This window comes from Genypterus blacodes, unplaced genomic scaffold (assembly GCF_046128005.1).
Source record: "Genypterus blacodes isolate CSIRO-AG114 ecotype Tasmania unplaced genomic scaffold, CSIRO-AGI_Gbla_v1 ptg000029l_1, whole genome shotgun sequence".
Classification (NCBI taxonomy): Eukaryota; Metazoa; Chordata; class Actinopteri; order Ophidiiformes; family Ophidiidae; genus Genypterus; species Genypterus blacodes.
In genome coordinates this window covers 6,511,765-6,534,564 of record NW_027466842.1, presented here as the reverse complement: position 1 = coordinate 6,534,564, position 22,800 = coordinate 6,511,765, and the positions used below count along the sequence as shown (strand labels likewise).

The 22,800-nt window shown below is 44.2% G+C and overlaps 1 protein-coding gene across 1 annotated transcript; it reads left to right on the top strand.

Annotated features, from left to right (window-relative positions):
• Positions 1–978: 978 nt before the first annotated feature.
• LOC142994102 (neurocan core protein-like) lies at positions 979–20,637 on the top strand. Its single transcript, XM_076144776.1, has 19 exons — positions 979–1,051; positions 5,054–5,266; positions 5,684–5,860; positions 6,354–6,528; positions 6,854–6,981; positions 7,110–7,394; positions 7,836–7,979; positions 8,103–8,192; positions 8,295–8,449; positions 8,531–8,696; positions 10,128–11,216; positions 14,048–14,164; positions 16,840–16,953; positions 17,907–17,958; positions 18,148–18,254; positions 18,815–18,897; positions 18,984–19,128; positions 20,129–20,311; positions 20,522–20,637. The coding sequence occupies exons 1-19, from the start codon at positions 979–981 to the stop codon at positions 20,635–20,637; spliced, it is 3,612 nt and encodes a 1,203-aa protein (XP_076000891.1).
• Positions 20,638–22,800: the final 2,163 nt, after the last annotated feature.

The window sequence follows — 22,800 nt, the reverse complement described above, 5'->3', positions numbered from 1 at the left end:
GACAACAGATGAGAGGAAGAAGAAACTCAAGTGTGAAAAAGTGGGAAAACCTTTTAAAATCAGCGTTGCTTTTTAGTGTCAGATGGCAGCTTCTTCACATGTGCTGATTGCTTCCACTCCGGCATAGGAGCTGCTTTGATGGCAGACAGCTCGTCAAGATGACTGACGCATACTGGAGCATCAGAGAGGGGGGGGTGGGGGGTGGGGGAGCTGCGTATCCACCATCTCAGCTTCCAGGAACAACTGTAAAAAGACCACCGGCTGTAAAAGTTTCTCCGCTTGGTGGAAGAGGAGCCTTTTCTTTTTAAAGGTTGGGCTCCATGGGGATCGTGCCCTTGGAGGACACCTGACAGTCTCAGCCAATCAGAGCCCTTCCCTCACTGTTGCTCTCGCACCTGCTCCTATCCTCTCTCTTATCCTGCCTTGCATTCGTGCCATTGTTTCAGTTTAGCTTTCCTCTGCCTGGATTCGCTCTCATTTTTTAAATAAACTTGCCATGTTTTGTTCTGCCTCAGCCTCAGCCTCAGCCTGGTGTCTGTGTATTTCCTTTTCTGACAGTTCCTCCTGTTTTTTTTCCATAAACCTGCCAAGTATTTTTGATTTTTTTCTTGTTGATGTTTCCTTCTCTTTGAATGTGCCGACTCATCTTCTTCACAAACCCTGACAGTGATTGCTGCTCTGTAATCGCTTCAACCATGAAAACATTAATCGCCAACTTAGTGTCACCAGGCTTGCACAACAGAGGGAAATTCTATTTTAAAATTTCATTTCAGACTTTGACCTTTCAGCATGGCAGTGCTTAGTGGTTTCAGCTTGATCACTTGAATCATCATGTTTTGATTTACCACATAAGTACCTATGATGGCAGAAATGATAAGAGATTTATAGAAATGTAGAGTCTGGAACTCTGTCTCTTTCTTCTCCATCCTGTCTCACTGCTCCTCTCTGTTTTCATGTCTCTCTCTCTCCAGGTCCAGGATGGAGCTCAGTCTGTGTGCAGTTCCGCGGCGGATCCTCTTTGCTCTGATGCTGTTGTTCTACTCCGGCTTGGGTGAGTTTGTTCCCTGTAGAGTTAAATCTTCATCCCCTGCAGCTACAGAACCAATAGACAGTCAACAGGATCAGATAAACTTCAGTGCGAGACGAGATGGAAGGATGCAGTGAGGGAAGGCAGAAAACTCAGAGAAAGGATTGAAGGAAGTGTTGTGAGGGTGGATGCAGGGATGGAACACCGGTGCCCACACAGACATACAGGATGTGAGTCTGAGACATGTGTACAGATGTGAGTCTTGTAAGTGAGAGCTGACATGCTGAGGGTATTTGCAGACAACCTCCATGGGGCCGAGCTGGAACACCTCCAAGTCCATTTATGCAAGTTTAGTCGACCATCTGTTCAATTACATCGGTGCATAAAATTCACAATTATAGAACAAAAAGACAAACTGTCTCAGTACTGCAGGTCTCGAGCGGATCGTATCGAGGTGTGAGGTCCCACATGCAGGTTGCTGACTGCCTACAGGAAAGATAACTTCCTGTCCTTAATTACTTTTCTTGCAATTGTTATGCATGGTGGTGGCTAACCAGCCTGGATTTCATATTAAAATGGAAAACAGCGCCACATACTTTACAAAACTTATGGCATTACTTCATGCCCTGAAATCGCAAGTTGCACAAATCTGTGATCCAAATGTAAACAAAAAGCCCAGGAACCTGCGGCCACCCCTCTGTAAATGAACTCTCTGCTATGCGTAGACTCAATCTGCATCGTGGCATGACTGATGTAAAGATCAGCAGATTTCAGCCGGTCATGACAAACATATACAGCATGATACATAGGTTCAACAGATGTTTTTAAAATTACATTGTGTCTTTTTCCTGCTAAATTAATTCCTCCTTGTGCTTAATATGCTGTTAAAGTTGCAGGTCGACCTCTGTCTAAATGGTTGCGTCCAAGTGTCCAATGATGAGTAAATATGGTGCATTTTATGATACAGTTAGTGGTTTATATGTCTTAATGCAACTACTCTGGTTCACTGGGTTAAATGATAAAGCAAACAGAGTGAAGGAGAGATCGGATATCCCTGTGTGCTGCTGATGGCCCATTAGCTGCGATGTTCTTATCCAGATTAATGATATGTGGAGAATGTTTCACTGTTTGGGTTGTTGTTTTGTATGTATTTGTATCAGTGGTTTGCCCTTGTCTTTTGTTAAGCTGACTGCTGCAGCTTGTAACATCAGTGTTAAGCTCAAACCACAACATCTAAGTACTGATTCCCATGTCTAGTACAGCAAATACACAGGACAGTTTGTATTATGAAAAAAAACAACTGCCTAATTCTTTATTGAAAGAGAATTAAAAAACTGATTTAATTACTTGTTGTACAGTTAAATTTGCTTTAATTCTTATCGGGGTTTACCACCAATGGTGCAGTTTGAGAACCACTGTCCTATTCAAACTTGCTGTCGCCGTCATGGAGTAACTATTGTGTTTCTGTGCATTATGTGAGTTTCTATTCACGTTTGTGCTCATGTTTGTGTGTGGATGCTATTGTGGAATGCAGACCCATGTTTTTTCTTTTGTTTGTTGAAACATGAGTTGCTGTAATTTCCCAGCAGTAATGTTGCTGTGTCTAAAAGCTGTCAAAATCTGTGTCTGAAGCACCACCTGGAGTGATGATTATAGAAGTGGTTACTGTCATGGATTAGACTGGGACTGGGGCTTAATGGATGGTTTGTGGTATCAGTTTACTGTCATAATAAAAAGTGAAGTTATTGTTGAAAATATGAGAGAAAGAATAGTGTCTAATAATAGTGTAGAGCAGTGAAATGTGAAATATTAGAGCAGAGAAGCAGTAAACAGCAAGTACAGGTACCCTGGATTTGTACTAAAGTAAAATGGTAGTAAATTAAACTATATCTCTGTCTCTCTTACAGACAGACAGACAGACAGACAGACAGACAGACAGACAGACACACACACACACACACACACACACACACACACACACACACACACACACACACACACACACACTAACAATGCCTAATCTCCAGTCCAAACCAAACCTTCTGCTGCACACTCCAACACAAAACAACACTCAATCCGTCCAACAATCCATCTTCTGTCCTATTCAAACACAGCCTGTCCATCTGTTACTGCAGCATAGGGGGCAGCACTTTCACCTCACGGAGAGAGGGGTCCTGTTTTGATCTCAACCCAGCCAGCTGAGCCTTTCTTTCATGCCCTCAACACATGCTCAGGCCAAATGCAAATGAAAAATTAGCCGTGTGGGTGTATGTGTATGAGAGTGTGTATATTTATTATCAGCACAAACACTGATGCTCTTGATAGTTCCCTGCATGTGGCTGTAAACCACGGATCTCAGTGGACCCTTGAGGCTGAGTGACAGGAATAAGAGATGGCATGTGTTAATGACAGCCAGTGTCCTTCATGTCACTTCCAGCTCTCTGTTCCTGTCTCACTCTCTTCCTCTCCTCTCCCATCTGTCACCGCCACGCTTCTCTGTACATTTATCATCCAAAGCGTCTCAATTCCCACCATTCAATCTCCTCCACTCCCCCTCTTCCTCCTGCTCCATCTTTTACTTACCTCTCCCTTCTCTCGCTACGCCAGACTCCCTCGCTCCTTCTCTTTTTTCTCTGTCTCTCTGTCTCTCTCTGTCTCTCTGTCTGTCTCTCTCGCTCTGTGTTATTTGTGATTTTCCGATTACCTCTGATTTGGGGAGGAGGCGGTGGGAAGGGGGGTCCTGAGCGCATAGAGACTCTCCCGGGGGGGTTCAGCTTGTGAGAACAGTCCAATCTAAATGCAGATGGAAATATCTATTGGGGATTCCATTCCAACATGCAGCTTAACTGTATTATTCCAAATAAGCGTCTTTTGTTAAAGCCTATATTAGTTTGCTCCAATTTGGTTTATTTGATTAAGAATGGAAGATTGAATGCAGTGAAAACAAGAAAGCGCACCACTAAATTCCCTGTGCACATGTAACAAAGGCATACGGGAAGCCTTTGTTGCTGGTTGTTGTTGGGTGAATTGTTTGTCTGAGACTTTTTCATCCTTCCCGTCCTCCCTTCCTTCCTTCCCTCTGTCTTTGCTTATTTTTCCCCTCAGCTCTTTATTATCCTTCTTTCCGTTTCCTTTTTTCATTGTGCTCTTCCTTCCCCACCTTAATATGGCTGCTCCCTACTTTATGTGCCATGGAGACCAGATTCTGCATAAGTATCACAAAATCAATCTCTCAATGAAATATCAAAACATGAAGTAAAGTATGTTTGTAAGACCACAGGCGAAGAAGGGATGGGGACTGGTGGGTTGGAGGGTACTTTACAGGTGATCTAGTTGTCATGGTTACACAGAGCCTGTACATCACGGCAACCAGAGTGAATTACTGATGTCTTTCTGCTGAACCATGAACATAACAGTGTGTACAGCAGCATCTTTACAGTGACAGTTCTTTCCATTAGATTGCGTCTGTGAGACTGATGCTCGGGGGGGTGGGTTGCCGTCTTTTGCATGAAAATGGAAGCAAAATTGGGTGTAGGAGTGACGGAAAATTAATGTGGAAGTCATTCTTTTGAATGCAGTGAAACACAGTGGTCATTAGTTTGCACTGTGTGTGTGTGCAGCGCAGGAATCTTTTGTTGGTACTTTCCAGCTCTGTGTTTCTTTACTGGAATGATAAAACAAGAAATGTAACAGTGAAATTGCTAATGAATCTCTGAGGCCTTGTTAGCTGACACCTTGGTGAGAGGTTCAGCCTACACGTCCCCTCTGCACCTCATTGCAGAGGAGGCCATTTATCCTAACAGCCCAACTGAATGACTGATTCAAATATCTTTTATCTGCTGTACCGCTCCTCAGTCGACCCGTACTCCGTACATCTGGTGCATTTCGATGAACTGAACATCATTTATCGGAACAGGAAAAGTTTTTATTTCAACGGTTTTATCACACCTGCACGCATGATGTCCTCCAGCGTATCTAATCCCACACAAACTTAGTCACTCTCCTTCTGATGTTTTTGCTCTCCAGGTGCGGCCTTACCGAGAGTGAACATGCGTAGGATCACTCATCCCACAGTACAAGAATCTCTGGCAGGCAAAGCTATCCTCCCTTGTGTCTTCACCCAGCAGGGCCCTCCCTCCAGCCAGCGTCCTCACCTCATGTGGACGCGTCTTTGGCCCCTTGCAGATGGACAGGGTGGACAGGGTGGACCTCGGGAGCAGGTTCTGCTTTCTGCTAAGGGTAAGAGAAAACAATTGAACCTTAGCTGTCGATTGATCCCTTACCTGTTAGAAATAGCTCCTGTTGGCCTCCTGGTGTTGTTTATGAGTTCCATAGACAGGATAGTAGGTTTCTCACTGGCCAATGTTTTATTCAATACAAATATACAACATATGACAATAACAATGCTATATTTTGAAAAGTAATCCTCATCAGGTAAGATTCCAGCAGATGTCAGCTACCCTGTTTCTGCCAGTTAGAAATTATGTAAAGATGTATTCACTTTAAAACAAAAAATTGTGACAGAAGAATGCAAACAGGAGAATGCAAACCCATGTAAAACGTTCCCCCAGCTCCTTCAAAGTTTATTTTCTATTTCTAGAATAATGGAATGCAATAACCTTTAAATGAATAAATGCCTCTCTTTGTGTGCCAAAGGTGATGTAATCAAGGTGAATAAGGCTTTCATCGGACGCATCAGGCTGCCAGGATTCGCAGCCAATCCTCTGAATGCTACCATGGAGATCTCCAATCTCCGTACCAACGACTCAGGCACTTACCACTGTCAGGTTGTCATGGGCAACGAGAGAGTCACTGTGCCCCTGGTGGTTTCTGGTAAGTGCGGCAGCCACCGAAGGCGATCTGATTATAAGACTTAATTATTTAATCTAAATGTTCGTGTCTGCTCCCCCAGGAAACACTTTATTCCAGAAAAAAATGAGAAAAAGAAAATACTTCTGAATGGATTTGAGTTTTCCTCACATTCCAACCTTGTGTCCCAAAGTAGAATGGATAGATAGTGACAGCTCATAAACAAGAGGGCTGCCAACCTTTTGCTTCTTCTTTATACAAACATGATTAACACTGATTAAATAAAGCCAACTGTTTGTGTTGATGTGTTTTCTTTTTTGATTTTAGTGCAATACTTTAATTAAGGTGTTAAGGTTGCAGAGTGATGACTTTTCCAATCATTCATGAAGCTCACATAAAGTTCAGTTGATCAGTTTCTACTCTGGTGTATTGATTATGAATTTCATGGCCACATTGGTGTATCTATGAAATAAGTCCCATTGTTCACCTCGCTACATTACCATCTCCGCCCTCACAGGTGTGGTATTTCACTACCAGGTCCCCGGCAACCGCTACGGCCTCTCATTCAAGGACGCCCAGCAGGTCTGCCAGGAAAACTCTGCTCAGATCGCCACACCGGCACAGCTGTGGGTTGCGTATTTTGACGGCTTTGACAGCTGCGCTGCCGGCTGGCTGGACGACCAAACTGTCCGGTGAGAAGATATTAATTTGCCGTTGTCTGGTTGTCACAGCATCACAGCCTTGCTCACGAGTTTTTCCTTCTTCAGTTGCTCATTTTCTTACTTCATTATCGCTGCATTTTCTTCACTGCTGTCGTTGCTGTTAATTGTGTTTTAATTAACTTTCATCCATCTACCCTTTACAATGCAAATAACAATTTGCTCTGAACAGACATTAATGAAAATAAAATAAATGTAAAGATGGGACAGAAAGTTCATACAGTGAATATCCACAAGACCTCTATGCGACTCATTTCCTATGATGATTAGTAACTTCTATTTATGGTTTCCTCTCCAGCTATTCTGTCCAGTCGCCAGAGTTTGGTTGCTATGGACACAAGGAGTACTCAGCTGGAATCAGAAATTATGGGAAGAGGGATCCAAATGAGCTGTTTGACGTGTATTGTTTTGCAAGCGAATTGGATGGTACACACATAAACTATTCTATTCTATTCTATTCTATTCTATTCTATTAAGGTTAGTAGTACCTTTGTGTTTGCACTACCAGCCAAATATCTGATTGCCAAGCCCCTGTCCTGTGTTACTTTTTCCAGGTGAGGTCTTCCACTCCTCAGTTCCAGGTAGACTGTCGCTGTCCTCAGCCTCAGACCGCTGTGTCTCCCTCGGGGGACAGTTGGCCACGGTGGGACAGCTTTACCTTGCGTGGAAAGGCGGTTTGGACAGCTGCGCTCCCGGCTGGCTGTCTGACGGTAGTGTCCGCTTCCCTGTAATCTGGCCCCGCTCCGACTGTGGAGGGAACCATCCTGGGGTTCGCACCATCACACCAAACAGCACAGCTGAAAACGCTGCAGAGCTCTTCGATGCTTACTGCTACAGAGGTATTTGGCTGCATTTACATCCTATTTTAGTCTGGGTCTTTGTAATGAGTGAAGTGAAGTAAATTTATAACCCGTGTGAAGTCATCATTCTAAACTGGGATGTATAGATCGGAAATAACAATAGATTCTATTGTGCATCAATATAACATTTCTCTCCCGAATGTCTCTCCTGCTGTTTATGTGGAAGCCTTGACTGCTGTTAAGACACTAACAATGACAATAAATGTCATTGCCACTGTAGTAGCTATGGCAACAGTGATTTCCACTCATGTACCTGTGAAATTGACAGAAAGACTGAATGAAAAAGAATGGAACAACAAGACAGAGAACGAGGGAAAAGGGGGCAATTTAAGCAAATTGGCAGTGACAATTGTTTCTTGTGACAATGTCTGATAAACCAGACAAGCACTCGTCCTCACATATCTGGAATCTGTATTCTAGGTAATGTAAATAAAGCGGGCTCCATCTCTAAGATCTACACCTCCCTGTGGAAGCCCTGGAGCTACCTCACAGGCTCAAGTGATTCCAGCACCTCAGGGACAATTAGTCCCAACCTCACTACAGAGCAAACCTCCAGTGGCAAAGGTTTTTGTCTATGCTAAGTAGATTTTGTCTATGGCAGCATCATGCATTGAAGTCAGTGAGTTGATCATTCAATAACAAAAAATGGCTGTAAGTATAACTATTTAAACTGTTCTTTGCACACAGATGACACTGACCTTCAACCTTCCAACCGGACAGGACTGGGTGACCTGGAGGAGGAGGAGGAGGAGGCCATCTTTCATGAGGGTGATGCTTGTAAGGCTGATTGATAGTATTGGCGTTCGTACTGTAGATTGCTTGTATTGATGGCAGAGGATTATGTTTCAATGATAATCATTAACCTAACTGCGCCCACAGCCTCAGACCCTTGGTCTTCTGAGACTTCTGGGGTTTATTTGACCCTCCAGTTTAGCCCAGATCATCGCTCCTTAGACTGGGGAGAATCACTGGAGCCTGGCCCCGACTCAGAGGAGTTTCTCCGACCTCCAGTCACCTCCGCCCCTGAGAAGAAGGTTGATCTGGTTTGAAGCTTTTAAAATTGGTTAGGATTGTGTGGCATGATCTAATTTTCATTCATTCTACTCATTGTTTAGGTGATCTCAAAGATTGTCCATTCCCTTTGGAAGCCTTGGAGCTACCTGGTGGGGAAGGGGAACAAGGAAGGAACCCAAGCACCAAGTGAACGGGAGAAGGAGGAGATGACCACGGAAGCTACCAAAGTTGATGAAAGAGCAAATCCCAGCAGGAAAGCAGTGCCAGGTGATTGTCTTGGGCAAGAAAATCCGGACCTATTAATGGAGACCTGTGTTGATGTCTTAGGAATCAAACAGTGCAAAGGTCACGGACCAGCAAGAAAAGACAGCGTGGGAGTTTAGTACAGAGCAAAGTTAAAACATTTAGGTTACGAAACACTGAGAAGAGCCCTGCAGCGAGGCTAAAATCAGGCTGTGTGTGTTCTTATACACTATTTTTGCACTGGCATGCATCTTACTATTAAGGGAATTATTTGTTCTGTTCTGTGATGTTGGGTAAACAGTAGGGCGACACAGCAGGATGGAACAACAAACATGGTGCCAACGAGACTCTGGAGGGGATTTATTAGAAAAGCATTGATGGACAACATGTAGCGAGGTCACACCTTTTTTGGCCCAAAATCCTCTGTACATCTTGATAGAAATCAGTCAATTTAATGTTCTGTGAAATCGATACAGTCTTTCTGGTGCCTCCTACTGGATAAATCCGATTTGCGAAGGAAACTACTTTTAAAGCCCAAAACACACCTACAATTTACTAAAATTGGACTCACCCAGTTGCCAATCATGTCTAGTGTTCTCAAATTGGCAGAGTTGTGGAGGTAGGACAGCAGAGCAGCAGCGATTTCACCCACTACACAATACTACAGATTGGTGCTTAAAATGAAAATTACATTCAGTGCCCGTCATTAATGTTTTAATTATAGACATAAATATTCTTTCCGAAAATTAAGGACAATGTAATACTAAAAGCGTCCTGGTCTTGGTTCTATGCAAGGAAGTGTCCTCCATACAGGTATGAAAGATTGTTTTGAACGAAATTGGAAAAACGAAAAGTAATTAGCAAGGAAATTGAACGTGGTCATATGAAAATCGTCATTCAAATACAAAAGACCACTACTAGAGTTTCACATTATAATGTTTGTTTTGCTTAGAATATTATTGCTTTGATTATAATTTTCCAGGTTCAAGTTATTGGACATCAAATTTACTTATAGCAAATCCCCAAAGCCTGGAAATGCCCCCGTCTTCTGTACTTTACAAGGTGGGATAGATCTCAGTTAATAGAGGCAACTACCAATACATAAATCTCCTTTGTTTGATATTCAACGCACGTACATGAATCTTTCATGAAGTAAATCCTCATTTTTTTCCAAACCTTTACTATAAGTGTGTTATTTCACAGTGCATCCACAAATCTTTTGTTGTTGATAATGGAAGCATAGATGTTGCTGGCAGATTGACAGAGGAAAGTGGCTCAGACAAAAGCCTGGAACTGTTTGTTTTGTCTGTTCTGGCAAAGCAGAGAGAATACATGAAATGATATTTGCTTTGTTCCTCACTTTTTGGCTTTGTTTTGCACAGTTTTCTTCTTTCAGTAACTGCACTCCTGACTTCCCTCATTCCTTTCTATGCATTTGTTTTGTGCCCTCTGCAGGTTTGTTTTCTTGGAGAAGTTCATGGTTTGCTGGTCCCTCGAGGGGAAATTCAACATCAGCCAGTACTGATGCATCCGCTCATCTCGCATCTACTTCTCCAGATTCTACTCTTACTCCCATGTCTACAGAGAGAGAGAGGAGCTGGGTGGTTTCAGAGACCCACACATCTGCTACCCATGATCCTACACCCGAAATCACCTCATCACAAGCCTGGGTTCGGGTTGTTCCTCAACAAACTGAGACTACAACCAAGGCAGATGACAAGAGGGAGGAGACGGTGACCTCGAGAGCCAGCGGCCGAGGAGGCAGAGGAAGGGGCAAGAAGAACAGAGGAGAGGATAGGGCCAAAGGAGAAGAAAAGGGGAGAGTGGAGGAGGAGGGGAGTGGAGAACTCACCAGCGTGGAAGCAAAAGGGGAGATACAAGTGTCGCGGCGACCAGGTGGAAGCAGAGAAAGATCCAGATCTAGAGAGAGGGGACATAGGAAAGTACAGACCACTACCACCAGTCCTACGTCCACTGTCGGCTTTCTCCAGTCCACAAATGGGTCATCAATGTCGGATTCCTCATCCAGCTCATCGTCACAATCCCCATCAACATCTCACTCGCCTCACTCTTCCCAACCTCTGTCCTCATCTCCATCTGTGTCACCTTCAACCTCACCATCTCCAACTCTGTCTCTTTCCCCGTCGTCCCAATCCCCCTTTGAATTCTCCTCTCATTCCGAATCTCCATCCTCATCTCATCCTCCTACCGCTTCCCCAACTTCATCACCCTCATCTCCTGACCAACCACAATCCCAAACGGGATCAGGAGACGTTGCTCTGTCTCCTCAGTCAGAAACAGACACTTCCAAGGACCCCCTATTGTCACTTCCCTGGGTGCCGGTGGAGAGAGCTGTCGTGAGGGGAGCCGAGAATCAGGCAAAGGGGCCTCTGGATCATCCTCCGACACCGTCCCGGTCCCCACAGGAGGAAGAACCTGGGTGGTCTCCTTCTGTGGGCTCAGGGGCTCCGTTACCGGGCAATGTAGAGGAGGACGGAAGGAGAGGAGGACTCAACCTCAGTGCCATCACTCTGGGCCCAACAGGTTAGTACTCTTTCTCAAAGTCACTATGTTTCAACCATAATTACTGCTGTTTTATTTTGAAAGTGGTATGTGACTTAAAATGCCAAGTTCTACTCAGTTTGCACAGTGGTGCTACGGCAAGGCATAGTAAAAGTGTTTCTTAAAGTATTGCAAAGGTTCCAAAAAAACTTGAAAATGAAAAAAACAGCGTTTAAATCATTGACATGCCCCCCTTTAACAGAACGTCCCCTCTTAAAGGCTGTTAAGATGACATTAATAATGTATGCCATGAATAAAATTGCTGTTTTACAATGTGAATAATGCTATTCCACGACCAAATCACTATTTGAATGCAAAACATGAATTGTTCACTGTTGACTTCACCGTTGGCTTATTTATTCAGAAAAATATGTTAATTAGATCAAACATCATACCTTTTATTCCCACCATTCCGTCTGCTTTATACAATCTGTTGATTCGGTCTGCATCAGATCAGAGTGAAGCTTCTGGCTGCCCACCTGGTTTACTGCTGATTTTACACTTGATAATTGGAGCGCACAGAGGAAACGTCCAATCAGGAGGCACTATGAGGCCCTGTGGGCATCACACTATCACACATTTATATGCTGATTTATTTTTCTCCCTTTGAATACAGCTCATGTTTACTGCAGGCATGGTCGAGCTGTCTGCCTCACATGAAGTGTGTGTGTGTGTGTGTGTGTGTGTGTGTGGGGGGGGGGGGGGTTGGAGCATAGAGGCACGGATGGAAAACAGCTGTAAACTGTATCGACGTGAAGCCAAGAACATCTGGAGTGCTGGTGTGTTGTAAGAAAGGATGAGTGTTGATTGATTGCCAGAGAAACCCAGGAGCCATGTTGGAAGAAGGTCATAAACACACACACTCCCTCACCGATGTTCTTCCTATACAAACCAGACGGAGACTTACACCTCCATCCCTCACCTACACACTCTCGCTCGCAGCTCTGTCACTTCTTTGTTGGAGCCGTTCATAATGGCGGTCAGAGAGCACTTCTCCTGTCGGCTCAATCAATGAAAGAGAAGTAGAGAGGAGACGCAGGTTCCTTTCAAGGTTCCTAAATACCGACACAAACTCTATACATGATGGATACAAAGACGAACACACACATAACGCTAAGCTATTTCACACCCACTCTCCCGTTGTCTGGGTTTTGTTGCACACACACACGCACATCTCTGTCACTCCATCTGTCTGTAGTGCTCAATTTGTAGTGATCTTCTCTGTTTCCTCCTTTGATCCTCCACAGCCTTCAAAGAAACCTTGAGGGAGGACGCATTTATCTGATAATCGTATCTCTAAACCAAAGAAACTTCCTCTGTGTCGGTGCTGTGATGTGTGGATTAATATACTGTAAGATAAGGACATATGAGGCATCTCGGTGCTGCAGCTGCAAAGTGTTGTCCTCCTAACTGCTTTGTTGCTGTAAATGTATTAATTGGATTTTTCTGTCGCCGTCTTATTGTTGTTGTTTGTGTCGATGGTGTCAGAGCTGAGCAGAGCAGGGGACGGTCCACTCTGTCTGCTCCTTCTACAGACTATTGATTTTTCTGCACCATTCGCTTTAATGAACGGCCAATCGCACCAGGTTTATCTTTCAGACGCTCTCTCCCTCTCTATCTCTCTCTCACACACACACACACACACACACACACACACTGCAGTGAATCTTCTTGTCATAACAGTTGATATTCGTTGTGGGTTGCCGTGACCTTGACTGATCCACATCATGCGAGAACGCGTTGGCCCCCCCGTGCATTTAGTGCAACGCTTGGCTGGTTTTAGCACCTGACCTCAGCAGAAATCAAACCATCAGCAGGGAATTAGCTCTCAAAACTCATATCAATTTATAGCTGAGGTTACTGAGAAATCGTATGATTGAAAATCCTTCAATCTTTGCTTAATTTCCTTTGGCCCCAGGGATTAATTTTCTGCTTCCTAGCTGGATGGTAATAGCGGATTTGAGCTTGCGGTGTCTCCTTCTGGTTAGTTATTGGACAGGAACGACCTCAGAGCTAATCATATCCTAGGTATTGATTTTTGCTCAACGCACTGTGTAAACACACGTACACACATATAATGATGCCGACCTCACACACCAGCCCCTCTGAAGCGCGCAGTGTCAGAGAAAGCCGGTGGAACAAAGACTTCCACAGCCAAGCTTTGCGGCCACAATGAGCGAGTGCTGGTTTTTTCAAAGGCCTTAAGTTGCAATAATGAGCGACTGGGCAGGGAAACACATGGTAGTGTGTCAATTGATATGGAAATGTGTTATGTGTGGAGGGAGACCACACACGCACACATTTAGGGCTGAATAGCAGGGCCCGGGCGCTCAGCGGGAGGTCTGCTCGTCTCCGTTGACAACATCTAATGTCTGAAGTTCTCACGCTGCCCACTACACTCTGCGGAGTGAGCCAGGGCTCGCTTTCCATATGGTAACCATGACAACTGTGGCTGTTAGTGGATGTTGAGGTTGAAGCTCTGTGCCTTCTGATCCCTTTGAACGACAGAGAGAGTGAAATGGATATGAATGTGTGTGTCGTAACTATTGGTTTAGGTGGAGCTCACGATGATGGCAAGGACTTTTCATTCATACCTTGATATTATATGTTTTCTGTTCTGTTGAAGGCGTCAAACTTTAAAGGGACGAAATATGTTCTGCCTCTGTTGAGCTATGAGCTTAGATATAAAGCTGTTTTATTCATACCTACATTAAAGGAAATGATGCTTCTCTGTACTGTGTTCCTAATTAACCCACATTCCTGGTTTGGAATGCCTAATTAACGCCCCACCCCCACCCATCTGTCTTTATTAGCTGAGGTGGAGCCCTGCGTGACTAACCCGTGTCTGCACGGAGGGAAGTGTCTTCCTCAGGGAACTGGCTACAGCTGCTACTGCCCACAAGGATACGCTGGGGAGAACTGTGAGATTGGTGAGTGACGGCATGAAGCTCATACACACACTTGCATGCTTACGTACACACCTACACACACGTCCGGCACAAACCCACGCATGAAACTGGTCAGGACCTGGATGTCGCAGTAGGGTGATAATTGTGGTCCATAGAGGTCAATCTCTTCCAACACTGCTTTGATGGATGAAGATGGATTTTACCAACCATAATCTCCTTAAAATGCTTTTTGGATATTGAGGTTTGCAAGTAGCACTGATGAGGCAAACTGTTATGGCCATTTAATGTGTGTAGGTTCAATTCTTGGGTGGCCGTTATTTTTATTGGATTCTAGAACGTTCCTCTGAATCTGTCCTGGGTCATTCTGAGAGCAGTAGTGCTGATGTCAACATATCGTCTCTGCTGGGCTGTGGCACTAACAGATTACTTTTGAAAGTTGTGAGTAATAGATTTCTGTTTTGGAGATTGCAGAATATAGCTCTCTAACTCTCCAAATCACTGGACACTGAATGATGAAGGCTAATGCCGCCTGTCCTCAGAAGCTAGGCGAGGGGATGATGTTGTTAGTGCTCCGATGTGAGGCTACTTCAGATGAGCCGTCATCACGTGTCTGAAGTCTGAAGTCCTCTGTGTTCATAGACGGACAGACGGACAATCAAAGTGACGGGCAGCAGTTGATGTGTGTGTGGGCTGGACGGCTTTGTATGGATTTGCAGAATTTGCAGTATTGTCCCTCTGAGGAGCCGCTTCACCCGCTGCATAATGGATGAGAAGAATGAGTGGATCAGACATTTTACACCGAACAAAGAGCCGCGGTTATTTTAATGGGGAAAGAGAGACGGCAGTGCTTGGAGGTCAGCCGTTTAGAGGTCACCCAAAGGTCACACCGCCCGTGACTAGCTGGGAGAGCAGCTATTTCACTTTAATTTTAATTCAAGTATTTTTACACGTTTCCTGATGCTGCATATTGATAGAACCACAAAATTACAGCCAAAAATTCATCTTCTTCTCAGTGGTTTGATGAGGTTTTCACATTTTTCACATTTGCTGTGATAGTTATAGATGTGCACCTTTAAGAAGAATAAGAGTCTAAGACTTTAACATTTAAGTCAGGTTTCAGTCTGTCCCCTGTCCGCCGCATTTCTCTCTGTCCTCAAGTAAAGCAATTGTAACAGGTGTAATTCATTTCAATTTGGATCTTGATGCAAAAATTTGAGGAGGAATAAAAAATCTAAAGAAGCAAAGTAAATTAAGAAACATTGAAATTTAAAGCGTGGTCGAAAATCTAAATGAATCGTTGCTTTCATTACCAACTTTAAGTGACTCTTGGCTAAAGGTCACTGTAGTTGAATCCATCAAACACATTTAGCTTTTGCCAGCCTGTAACCTTTTCACTGTTCATCTCCTTTGCTTGGAACCAAGTGTTAAGGTTGAGGACATTCTATGAAATAAGTTTGAACTCTTAAGAAGCTTTCGTTCTGTTCCTCTGCCTGTGAGTGTTAATAGATTGCTGTGGACTTTGGGTAGAAAGAAAAAAGAAAAAAAAAGAACCACTATGGTAATAGAAGATTACATGCCCTCCATTTGGAATGATAGTGTGATACTTTATTGATCCCAGCAGAGCATTCTTCCTACTGCTCACAGAGAGGTCAGAGTGCACATTCAGCTGGACGCCACCTGCCTGTGGGCTGGCAGAGACTCTGCTTTTTGTTGCAGGATACTTAATCAAGGTGGAAATTTGCCAAAAAAAAGGGGGGGTGGGGGGGTCGAATTCACATTTTCTGTTCCGGGTCAGCCTCTCTGCTGAGCGGTGAACTGAGTGAGTCACTTTGTGATTCAGAGATACAGCACTTTTCCTTCTTTAAACTCTGAAAGTACAACACAGAGGTGAGAGACCAAAGAAGAGATTACGAGACTTCACGGCTGACCTTAAGCACCGTACAAGCATCACAATGTAATAATCCTCGAAAGGCTTTTAGAGTGTCTGACTCTTAGAGAGACTCAGGACGAATTAGGAATACAGAGCACATTAGAAGCATCTGCATTCTCCTCACACCCAGTTTGAATTATGATAGGAAGGGGAAAGAAGAGCCAACATGGACACGTTTCACTTTCTAAAGCAGCTCTAATTACCAGCCTGTGTGCTTGATTGGCAGCCAAAGCCCACAACACAGTTTTCCTACTTGAACGTCCTACTTTGAAGTGAAAGCACCGGCAATTTTGCAAAATGTCATGAATTTGGTCAAATGTACGTCTTAACCAGGTCGCTGATATTATATTTTGCTTGTTGGAACATTTGAGAGATATCTGGTGTTCAGTCACCTGCAGGCCTTTCAATGAAACATTTGGATGCCACGATAAATGCTAATGGATTACCAAATAGAAATGTATTATGCAATAATTTCGCAACGCCCTGCATGTGTGTCTCCACCACATTCGCTCAGCTATTTCCCATTATGGAGCAACATCCCACAAGCTTCAAACTGATGAGAAGACACCCAGAAGTTAGTCTAGGATAGTGATCCAAATATACAAACACTTCAGGGTGAAATGTCACAGTAAAACACTTGCAATAGGACGCAACAGTGACCATATGTGTTTCTAACGCTTTCGTGCTGGGTGGATTCACAAGGTGCCCAGTAAGTGAATGCTCTGCTAGCTGTGTTGACTGCTTTCCCCCCCCAACTCCGTCACAGACATCGATGACTGCCAGTCGGAGCCGTGCGAAAACGGAGGCACATGCGTTGACAAGATCGACTCATTCCTCTGCCTGTGTTTGCCCAGCTATGGCGGGGACACGTGTGAGAAAGGTGAGAGGGAGACACACAAACAGATAAGGAGTACGTGAGAGCGAGATGCTCTTTGTTTGTTAGAAGCATTTGTGCAGCCATACCTGCGGATTCCGAGCCGTCTGGTAGCAGCAGTAATAGGTTCAGGCTCAGTGTTGCTGCTGAGGATAATCCTGATTGGTGTGGAGGGTGTGTTACAGCTATATGTCACAGCCTGGTATCAACAGGCTGATCCCCCCCTGCAGCTATCTGAGGGTGTATCTGTATGTGTCACCGGGCTGCAGGGTGACACATACTGACACAATCTCATGAAAATGATAAAACACACCCACACACACACACACACACACACACACACACACACACACACACACACACACACACACACACACACACACACACACACACAGTCGCCCAGGCTCCCGGTCACATTCATTTTCTGTCATCATCCCATCATACACACTGATGGGGATATTTCGTGGTAGGTTGTTGAAGTAATCGCCCACCATACAACCCAAGCAGCCAGCACCAGCTCCTGCTTAGTCCTCCTTGTGTATGTGTGTGTGTGTGTGTGTGTGTGTGTGTGTGTGTGTGTGTGTGTGTGTGTGTGTGTGTGTGTGTGTGTGTGTGTGTGTGTATGTGTGTGCGTGTGTGTGTGTGCATGCTAATAGTAATGTGGATTAATGAATATCTAACCTTTGCAGTTATAAATGAATCCACAAGCATGGGTGTTATTAATGAATACTAATAGTGGAGCGAGAGGGCCCACATGTGCTGTGAATTGAAAATGAGGCGACATAATTAGGCTTCGTGTATTTGTCCTCGCATGATGGCAGAGTCGTATATTTCTGTCCTTATTTGTCACAAAAAGGAGTTCCTCTGTCTCCCCGGCTTACACACTTGCATTTGGTTTGCTCCTTCCTTCCCTCTTTCCCTCTCTTCCTCTCTTCCCTCCTTTCCATTCGTCTTTACAGACATTGAAGGTTGCGAGCTCAGCTGGAGGAAGTTCCACGGCCACTGCTACAGGTGGGAAACGATGAGAAAGTGGGAGCAATTTATTTACCTGCAGAGCCTCATCTATCTCCATCACTCTCTTACACTCCCCAGTTATCCTTACAGCAGCACAGTAAACCATTTAAACTTGGCTCTCTGCACGATGTATAGAAAGATCCATTTTCATATCCTCATAACTTCTTACACTGCGTTCTCCTGCAGGTATTTCACCCACCGACACACCTGGGAGGATGCGGAGAAAGACTGCAGAGAGCACAGCGCCCACCTCAGCAGCATCACCTCTGCCACTGAACATGCCTTTATCAATGGTGTGTGCGTGTGTATGTGTGTGTGTGTGTGTGTGTGTGTGTGTGTGTGTGTGTGTGTGCTTTTAAAACCTGGGAGGTAGTTTCTGGTATTTTAGGAAGCAGAGAGAGAAGGGAAGAGCACATACCTCCGCCAAGGCTGGACCATGACTAGACCATTATCACATACAGACACACACACACACACACACATACACACCACCACCACCATCAGGTCGATAGATCTTTTGCATAAGTAATGAGTGCACGTTTGGTTACAGTAGACTTATTTGTTTCTGAGATGCAGCACATTTTGAAGAATAAGCCACGCCCACTCAACTTTGGAAGCCAATTATAGGAGAAAAAGTAAATAATATCAAAAAACAAAGATATAACTTTTGTCTGGCTTGGTTCAGACATTCTAAATGAAGACTTTTGTGACAATTGAATGAAATATACCCTTGGTGGAGGTAATGACATAAAACTCAATGAAAGTAATGGAATGTGTGTGTCTGTGTGTGAGTTCATGTCAGTAATTTTGTAACTCAGTGATTCATTGTGACGGTATGTGTGTGGTGCTCCAGGTCTGGGTCACGACAACGCCTGGATAGGCCTGAACGATCGCACAGTGGAGGAAGACTTCCAGTGGACGGACAGCAATGAACTGGTCAGGCTGAGAAACGTCCAGCCGGCACTTTTGATCACGTCGGGTTCGGACGTTTCAGCTGAACTGTGTCGTTCGTTGTCGCACAGGTGTACGAGAACTGGAGGGAGAGCCAGCCGGACAACTTCTTTGCGGGCGGGGAGGACTGCGTGGTGACCATTGCCCATGAGGACGGCAAGTGGAACGACGTGCCCTGCAACTACAACCTGCCCTACATCTGCAAAAAAGGCACAGGTAACAAACAGCCTGTGCACAGTAACAGGAAGTAACAAGTTACACCACAGAAGAAGTAACGCACCCACAAATGTGTTTTAAAACCTAATAAAGACCTGAACTGTTTTCATCCACTTATCACTTACAGCTGCTAATCTTGTATTAATATCAAAAACATTTCATTACATTTCTCACAAAACTGCTCAGGCTTTTATCAGATTTCAGTTAGTCCTGTTTCTCCTCCATGAAGGTCACAGCAGCAGATGCTCCAAAGGTTGATGAAAAAGACAAACTAAGTGAAGTGACTGTAATTCTGGCTTAAATCTGTATTGATTTCTGAGAGCAATATCAATCTCAATTATCCTCTTTATTGGTTTTTCTCACCCAGGGGCTCGTCTCCATTGGTCTTTATGTCCACACAGCAGCAGTGTCCTCGCTGCTCTTATTGCTTTGTTACAGCGATGTTCACAAATATGAGCAGAGATTCTTTGCTGCTTCCTTCTTCTTTGCCCTCAACTGAGCAGAACAGAAGGAAATCATATGTTGTAGGATGCAGAGATGAGGGATAATTAGGGAAGGAGACAGAGAGCGAGAGAGAGAGAGAGAGAGAGAGAGAGATGCTGGAGGTGGAGTGAAAGAGGAGGACAGCAGGAGTGAGGATGAGGGCTTTGTGTTTTGTTGGACTGCTGCAGAGCTCCATCACCTCCCTCTGACCAGCTGCGGCTCTGCTCACACATTTATTGGCAAGACTGCCATCTAGAGGCATCACTGTGTACATGCAGTGAGTCTTTATAGAGGCAGGCACTTCTCTCACTCACACAATGGATGTAGATGGATATTTTATCATGGAAATTCATCAGGGAAGTAACGTCCCATGCATTTGGTTTCCTGGTTTCATGATTTTGGGGGTTTATGTGATTTACTTACTCATTGCAATGGATCATGTTTCACTTCATTTTGAATCCATTTATCAGATCAAGTACTTCAAACCTGAGAATCCTTTCCCCTCTGTGTTGGTCAGTGTTGTGTGGGACTCCGCCAGCAGTGGAGAACGCCCACCTGATTGGTCGGCGGAGGTCCCACTATGACATCCACGCCGTGGTCCGTTACCAATGCTCCGAAGGGTTCTACCAGCGCCACATCCCCACCGCACGCTGCAGAGCCGACGGGACCTGGGAGCGACCCAAGATCATCTGCACAAAGTGTGAGTCCTCCGTGTGAACTGCTCTAGGTTTACTTCACTTCGGGGATTCACTTGACTTTATTTTATCATCCACCCCCCTGCCAGGCTAAATAGAATATATTATGTTCTACTTGCCAGGTTAAATAATAGAACGATTGTATAAGTTTGATTTATATACAATCATAAATCCTGGTAATCACATTTGCTGCCCTCTGCTCTGCTCTCACTCAGCTCGACGGTCGCACCGGTACAGACGTCACCACCATCAGCACCGTGAGCGCCGCAGCCACAGGAGACATGGAGGAGAGGGACACCGGGCCAGAGAGGAGGCACACAGCTACTACTGAACCAAATAATACAACGCCTGCAATGCCGAGGTGCTAACCGTGGCCCGAACAGAAGGACAGTAGTTCACATAACCATCCTAATCCTCTTTTCTGCTTCTAACATGCTCAGTCTAGGTTAATTCCTCCTGATGTATACGTTTGAACTGTTCTAACATCTTCCCTCCCTGTCAGATAGTCTGTCACTCTGATAACTCATGTGAAGGTGTGTGTGTGTGTGTGTGTGTGTGTGTGTGTGTGAGTGTGCATGTAAGAGACAATATACAGAAGTGTTGTCACTTTTTTCAGAAGGGTTGGTTCGTTCTTCATCCTAGCATTCTGTTTACAAAGCACAGACGTACTTGCTGCAAAATCGCATTCAGTCCTGATAACATTCAGCTTTTTTCTATGTGTACTCTAGCTGTTACTTTCTCTGCTTTTTACTAATATTCGTTCTGTTTTTGTGTAATGTTACTATTTATTATCCGTCATTTGCTAGTGAGTATGTTTTCGTTTTTTACTTACATTTCAAAGAGCCACCGTAACATCATTTTTCTATACGATTCCTACAATCACTCAGTAACAAAGTTAATCCTTTGATTGCCTCTAATCTCTGTAATGTAAATATTGTGGTGTTTCTTATTGGCTGATCCTTGATCAATACCTGGACCTTGTCCAACTCAAATATCTCCCCCATCCCCCATAAGAACTCTCAGCTAATGAATGCGTCCCATTGATATAGATAATGTGGATGGGGTTATACAATACTTTCCTAAGATAAACTCTTTGATTGTATCTGAAATGCTAAATCCTCTCGATCTTTGCACGGCTGTATTTACACAATGGGTAGAATGTCAAAATTTTTTTGTCCGTGGTCCCTTTGATATTTCATCCACCTTTTTTGGTGTTCTTATGACTTTTTGTCCTGCTGTTGTATTCCATTCTTAATAAAGTGAGGAAAATTAACATCTCTGTCGTTGTTTGGACTACAACCATCTTTGTTTTTTACGGGAATGAGCAGATCTTGTACTCTATTATATCTTGGCAGTGAAGCGCTTCGGTGCATCCATATTGTTTTGTATTGTGTCACCTTTACACTCCAGCCGATGAAATCCAATCAAACACTTTTATCTGGCTTTACCTCTTGCAGAGGTGTCTGAGTTTTGCCGCTCACCTCATTTTGCTCTCTGCACGCTGAGAAACAGTCCCCTCTCGTCTGGTACACAAGGTCATTTTCTCACCTCTGTTGTGTCTGTGAATGCAATATTGAAAGAACAAAAGCGATGACCCATCTGGCAAGGGTGAGATAAGGGATTGGGTTGGCCAGCAGAACTAAAAAATAAAAAATCGGAACTTCGAAGTATCAAAAGAACAATCGATTCAATTTTCTTGTGCTATATTACAGTTTGATTTTAATCTGAAACCAAAGTTCAGGCACTGGTGCACCACTGACAGATGGTATGCAACCTGCAGCTCAACACTGTCTGCAAATATTTAATAGTTTGTTTATACAGCTCACCTCCAGACTTCAGGCTCATGCAGCCACTGGAGCAAAAACAGAGTCATTTTTGGTTTTAAACTGGCATCACTTGCAGATCAAAGATAAAACCAACACGGCAGGAAATTCAAGTTGCAATTTGGGAGACTGACGCTGCCCACACAGACGGGCGTCATGTGACTGTTTGCGTGGCTGCACCCTACATCCAGGGTTCACCTCTTATCAAGGATCAGTGACAACCGAGGCCAGAGTTTACTGGGCCAGACACAGGGCCAGAGTGATGACATCATTGACAATAGTGACACGTAAAAAAACACCAGGACCTGGATGTTGGAGCCAACTTTTTTTCCAGCTTTAACGACACAAACCTGGACAGAGAACTCAGTTAACCTGTCAACTGGAACAAACCCCGATATGGCACTTTCAAGATAGGAATGGAAAACAATTACGTAATCACATTGGCAAGCCAGGCCACATCCCAATTACTCAAACAACTTGAATGCTCCATTAAAGCACATTAAGTAGGCAGTGCACATACAACAGGTATGATCAAAGTGAAACCTTTAGGAACCATGAGGCCGAAATGCGACATAAGGCGATATCTGTTGGTGTGCTGTTATCGCTCTTATCAGCAGCTTTGTGTCATTCAGCTTGTCAAACATTAAGTGAATCCAATGAATTAGAATAAA

Excerpts from the sequence above, each read along its gene's own strand:
- LOC142994102 (XM_076144776.1), top strand. The coding sequence starts at position 979 with ATGGAGCTCAGTCTGTGTGCAGTTCCGCGGCGGATCCTCTTTGCTCTG. Across the intron at positions 14,165-16,839 it reads TGGGGAGAACTGTGAGATTG|ACATCGATGACTGCCAGTCG; the intron begins GTGAGTGACGGC and ends ACTCCGTCACAG. Across the intron at positions 18,898-18,983 it reads GGACGGACAGCAATGAACTG|GTGTACGAGAACTGGAGGGA; the intron begins GTCAGGCTGAGA and ends GTTGTCGCACAG.